We start from the raw sequence: 6,396 nt of genomic DNA on the forward strand, positions 1-6,396 counted from the left end.
TTTTTTTTTTTTTTTTTTTTACTACATTGCGCCATAAACATTAGCTGATTTTATAACAAGGTTTACAAGATCTAGCCCTTTCAGCCCCTGACCCACTTTCCCTCTTTAAATCTCTCTCTTTTTTTTTTTTTATAATTTTCACCATCCCCTTTTTGTCTGTGATTCACTTGCTCTGTGCATCCTTCATGCTGCGTGAAGGATGCAATAGAAAGCTGAACGGTTGCATATTGGCGCTATATCAGCAACCCCAGTTTATCTAAGACTATCATGGGTAGTAACCAACTCTTTTATGCGGTTCTGGTACCTGTCACCGATGTATCCCAGAACGCTGTGCTGGCATTCGTGAATCCAACCTCGTCGCACCGTCCATAGGGAAAGCAGTGATCATATTATTCCAGTTTTCCAGCTGCGGCACAATGAGGTTTAAAAGCCTGTTCTGTTTCATGCCATGAGACAGTGGCCAAACCAGACACTGGCTTCAAAATCCCTGACTCCCAGTCTGGAGCTAGGACTGCCAGTCCACACTCTCCTTTTCACGGGGCAAAACCCGCGTCAGAGGACGGATCTGCAACCGTTCCACACATCGGGAGAGAGCACGAGGTTATTCCTTTTGCATTTTCCTTCTAACAAGGGGGAAATATGATCTGATGGTTTGAGTGCAGAACGGTAAAAGCAGGCTGGGGGCGGGGGGCTATGATGATGGACATGTGGGAAGTTTTATGCATTTCAGCTGACACCTTCTTCCCAAGCGGGGCCAGGGCCCTCAGGCCTCTCGGACTCAGCTCCTCTGGCCTTAAATCAATGTGTTATTAGTACAGACATAACGATAACGGTACGTCAGTCACCTGAATCAAAGTATCTCTCTTTTTCTTCCAGCGCCGACGGTCCGTCCTCTGAGATCATGCAGATCGATTTTGAAATTGAAGACCTACATGATCTGCCTGGGACCCAGCTCATCACATGGCAGGTGGAATATCCTGGAGATACAACATCTGAGCTAGGCGTCTCCAAGATCTACGTAAGCCAAAAGGACCTGGTAGGAGTCCTCCCGTTGGCTATGGTAAGCAAGCGCCTGTTACTCTGCAAGCTCTGAAGGCTGTTTGCAACTTCAGCAGCCAAAGCTGCCTCTTATTGTTAAGCATGGGCACAATTGCTGGGGAAGATGTCTCCGACTGCTCAACCCTGATCTATTTGAACAAGGTTTTGGTGTTGACGTCAAGGAGAGCAAGAACTGACTTCATGTTCATGGCATCCCCAGGGTTCACCCCTCACACCAGATGCCACATAGAAGCAGCACTCCTAAGCTCCAAATTTGGCAGGATAGCTAGTGACATGGCTATTGTGAAGTGCGTGAGTAGTCCCAAACATGGGCCTGTGTTTAAATACTTCCTGACCCGGGTTTCAAACTGTGGTCCTCTGTTTATAGGAGGGGCAACAGGTCAAAACCTGCCACTGTGCAAGAAATGTTGAAGTAATCGGAGAATGCAAGAAGCATAAAATAAAACCAGGTGTCTGATTTGTATCACTCCATGCAAAAAAAGGAACTCCATAATCACAAAGTGCAGAGAAATTGGGTACTTCAAAAACCCCTACTTCCTTGACCTTGCTCTGTCTCAGATGACAATCAGATGATCCAGATTCAGATGGGGAAACAATATTTAGTGCGTGTGTCCCTCCCCCCCCCCATTATTGTATTGTCAGGGATGAAGTATAATCATCCAGGGTTTGGCTGCCCAGCGCAGGCTCCGAGACCATCCATTAGAAAATATTGACACGTGTTATTATTTAGTAGTGAAATAAAAACAGAAATCAATCTCTGAGTGTTTAAAAAAAAATGTAACCTGAACGGTTGCCTAGTGACAGCCAGTTAATTATTATGCCATTACTAAGGTCTGAGGGTGTTCTTGTGTGCTTCACAATTACATAGAGCTGATAAGGGCTATTATTGTAATTTAGCAACTTCTGAACTACTTGGATGCTGTGTTGCTTTATTGCACCAAACAATATTACACCTGTCTCTCGTAGTAATTCTTGCTTTTGTTATCAAGTCCAGCATCCTCATTGCGACACATGCGCCTATAAATCCCAACCGAGTTTTCCACCCCCCCCCGTTTTGCAGACGTGTTTCTGTGCAAGGAGTGAGTGGTCTCTGCCCTCTCATTGAGGCTTGAAAAATATGGGTTTGATCTCAGCCTGAACCTCCACAAAGTTCAGGGAGATTCAGAGCTAAAAAAAAGCCTTACCTGGTTCTATAATCTGCATTACTGAGTTTTTGGGTTGGGCCCTGAGAGAAAGGATACAGTGTTTCTACTCAGGGGTGTCAGCAAATGAAAGTGTTGCTTCTGCCTATCCAAACCCATAACTAAGAAGCACCTCCATAGAGTAGATCATCATTTTAAGCCAATTAGTTTTGACGTTAGGCCTTCATAGGAAGAAACAACTATGCTCCTGGCAGTTGGTGCAAAACAGGCAGTCCCCTTAGCCTTCACTCAGCAGATGAAAAGGACGTCCTATTTTCAATTGTATGCTCAAAGGTCATTATGATGTCTATAAAGTTATCAGCGGGTGACATTTTGCCAGGCAACAGGTGTTGGGATAATGGGTAGCAGAAGAAGCAAAGATATATGCCAGGGGTCCCATAATTACTGACAAACTGATAGATTTAACCTTCTTTGTATGAACTGGAGTGTCAGTGAAGTAGCCCTGGGGTATCGCAAATCTGAAAATCTTTGTAGTCCCTCACCTTGCACTTGCTTAGTGATGATTCAGGCACAGACCTTTCAGTCTATGCAACTCTTATTCATTTGGCAGTTCACAGTTCCCTATGACATTGTAACAACCAGGGCTGAATCACCAAATTTAAAATAAAATTAAAAAAAATCCCCCCAAATTCTTGCTGTCTAGAGAGATCAGCAATGAAAGCAAAGCTGTTGCACATGTTGTGTTTCTGTGGGTCGCCGTTTGCTCAGGTAAGCACTACTGAGCTTTCCTTATTTGTGAAACATGATTTTATGTTTGGAAGCACCGAGCTGCAATGCAATTGAACACTCTCATTAGAATTTAATTTTTCAAAAGAATACGTTTACATCTTTAACCGGGTGCAGGTTTTTTTTATTATTATAATAGAGTAGCGCATAATATTCTAGCACTCTTTTCTGTTTTGCTATGTCTTTTTTGATTACTCTCGTGGATTTACAGATTTGTGATTCATAAACAGTAGAATGATGATCAATTTAGTGCCTTTCCGAGTTACAAAATGCTACAAGAAGCAAAGGTCATTAAATTCTGATTCAAATGCATATATCAACATCAAGATGCACCGGAAATTTCTCGCCCTCTTTAAAATTATTACGATGCTTCAGTTGCTTTATTTTTCCCAATATTTAGGGTTGTTTTTTTTTTACAGCAAATAAGCATCCTAGCTCTTGAGACTCCTACTGGTCCCTTCAGCAACACCAAGAAAAGCTGAGCAGGGCAGGGCACTAGGCTATAGGTGAGAGGAAGCTGTGTCATCCACTTTATACATGGGTGGACACCTAAGGTCTGGTGTCTTAAATAACAAATCTCTAGTTATCAAGACTATACAATCCACTTAGCTAAGCTAAGCCTCAGAGCCAAGCAGCATGAGAAGTGGCATGAAGGCAGAAGTCTTGTTTCAGGTGACATATATTTCATGGGCTTGGCTTTGCAGCGGACCATTGACTTACACCTCCAGTTCTTTAAAAGTACTGATTAAAAGTACTCTATCCACTCTCTTCAGGTTTATCTTTCCCATCCCAAGGCAGGACGCCCCACACACCAGCTGCAATTCCAGTGCCCCACATATCCTGTTACAGCCTCTCCTCCGCCCTCACTGCAAATCACAGTTCTTCCTTCAGCACCTACTTAAAGTCCTCCGGTCCTGTCCTCTCCCCACCCTGCAACTCCCAGTCCCAGCCTCTTCCAACTCCCAGTCCCAGTTTCACAAGAATCTGTAGGTCAGTCTAGCCCTTTCCCATCCCCCTGGTCTCATGTTGCTCCTTCTGCATTCACATTAGATAACTTCTTCCTCTAACCTGCTTGAACCCACTTCTCTCATGGAGAAAAGAGAAGCCAACACAGCCCCGATGGTGAGCCAAGCCAAGTCCAACCTAGCCCAGGTTGCAGCCTGCTCAGATGCCCTGGCACACGGGTTGTCCAGCCAATGGTGGGAGCTGAAAGAGGTTTGAGCAAGTTCAATGAGCTGCTTCTTGGCTGAATGTTCATATCCCCACTCCAAAGCACTGAGGCAGATGAAACAGCATATGAGTTGGGCACTATAACAGCATTTTTTTTCCCTGCAGTTGAACCATTTTGGCTTAAAATGTATCGGCCTGAGGCACAGAAAATGTCAGCCCCCAAGGCTCACATTTCACAAAATTGTGCGAAGTCTGTGGGATGGTGGAGTATGTCTATAGGACACAAGGAAGCACTGTGCAGAGGTGCTCCGGGTTAGATCTTCGTGCACTAGCTCCAGAACCAGAAGTAGCAGAGCTCCTTCATGGGTGCTGTGCACAGAATAATAGGCTTTACTGCAAGGGACCACAGCTCTGAGAAGCAATTTGATGGCGTGTAGCACCATACAGACATAGCTGTGCTGGTTCCAGTCACGAGATGCTGTGGCATATCTCAACATTACTGTGCACCGTGTAGACAGACCCACCGTGACTTTTCCATAGGACATTAGTATTTTTATGCTGGAAAGGGTTGTCGAATGATGCAGTTAAATAGACTGTCTTGTATATCAGAAGCGATTAGATCTGGCTCACTTCCTTGAAAGGTCCCCGTCCCCTTATGGGCTTGCCGTACATTAGAGCTGCATGTAGCAGAGTTCCTTGTATGAAGCACTTAACTTGGAAATAACATTTCTGCTCCTGCCATTCAGTCCAAGAATCCCAAAGTACTTCAGACCAGATGTAACAGTGGTCAAGCAGCCCTGGGATACTTCAAACCAATCATGCTGTTAACATTTCAGAGTTGATAACTCTGCTTTGTTCTTGCCCAGAGTGGCCTTGGTAATTAAACTCATTGGCAAACAAAGCAGCCTGCCCGACACTAGAACCAAATTAACAGCTTTCACCTTTACTAGGGAATAGAAGAACTTTTTTTTTTCTCTTCTTACCTTTATCAGCCTCCGCTTTCCCTTGGTATTCATTTTTTTTTTTTGCTTGCTTCCTTCCACTTTCCGTCTTTTTAATGTCCACAGGTCCATTGATTTAGCTTTCCCACCCCCACTTTTCCCTGAATTAACTGGGACATCTTCTGTTCACAGTGTAGCCAACATGAACCTAAAAATTAACCTTATTACTAATGAATTGAAACGGAGGTGAAGGGGTGAGAGGATGCAAAACTCGATTAACAATGTGGTAGTAACTATTACAGTCTGCTTGACAGGGGCAGGATCTCCAATTACAACCTTCGTGTTCTTTCCTTGATACGGGCCATATTTACAATGGCACATCGTTTCTGCTTGGTGAACTATGGAGTAGCAACAGCAGCTGAGTTTCCGTTACTCATCTATTTTTGCCTCCGCCAGGCCTTTCAAAATCTACAAGCAATGGCTTATCAGGCTCAAAAATGGCAGGTTTGGTATGGAACAAAGGTAGCATTTTCCTATGAAGTCTAAATTAAATCCGACCAAGGACTCCTGATTTTATGAGGGCCAAAAATGGACTTCCCTAAATCCAATTAGCTACTTGGTAGCAAATAAAATGTTAAGACTAGTGAGGGGATATATTTACTTCCCAGGACACATCCATGTCCCAATTTGGGAAAGCGTCCTTATTCGGGCTAGAACCTGAACACGTTTATCTGGTTCTCGGAAAAGGCACGTGCGTAAACATGTCCTTCTTTGAATCAGGGCCGTAAGTGATGATCGACTAAAATGTTAACTAAATGATCAACTAAATTATCTCAAACTTAAGAAGCTACAAAGTTGTGGAAATGGTGGAGTTGTGGGCACTCTGCTTGCGTGAAACAAAACAGCACTGTTTCACGTGTAGCAGCCCATAGCAGAACAATCATTTTCATTTTTCAGGACATAATTCCACTGATGGTATACTATTGCAGGCCTTATTTGATAAGGTCAAAAATATAAAAACTGAGAAAAAGAAGAGATTTGCTTATTTGTTCCCCCCCACCCCCACCCAAGATTCTGCCAATTAGAGCTTGTTAGAAACTTTATTTTGAAAGTAAGTATTTTGTGAATAAAATTAGAGTGGAGTTTCCTTTGATTCTGCAAGGGAATTTCTTACCTCACAAGTTTCCAATGATGGTTATTTAGCAACGTAAGAAGATAAACCAAGCTAACTATTTATCACTTCCAGTGATGGTCATGTTCATTTGTCATTGTAGCCATTTTGTCTGGGCAGTGACATT

The 6,396-nt window shown here is 43.4% G+C and overlaps 1 protein-coding gene across 1 annotated transcript in view; it reads left to right on the forward strand.

The window, feature by feature from the left end:
• Positions 1-6,396, forward strand: part of LOC109290239 (transmembrane protein 132D-like) — a 402,287-nt gene that overhangs the window by 240,015 nt on the left and 155,876 nt on the right. The window contains exon 4 of the mRNA XM_019506644.1: positions 877-1,060. Coding sequence (XP_019362189.1) covers positions 877-1,060 — 184 coding nt within the window. The remainder of the gene's footprint in view (positions 1-876; positions 1,061-6,396) is intronic.

This window comes from Gavialis gangeticus, unplaced genomic scaffold (assembly GCF_001723915.1).
Source record: "Gavialis gangeticus isolate Ggan-Ray unplaced genomic scaffold, GavGan_comp1, whole genome shotgun sequence".
Classification (NCBI taxonomy): domain Eukaryota; kingdom Metazoa; phylum Chordata; order Crocodylia; family Gavialidae; genus Gavialis; species Gavialis gangeticus.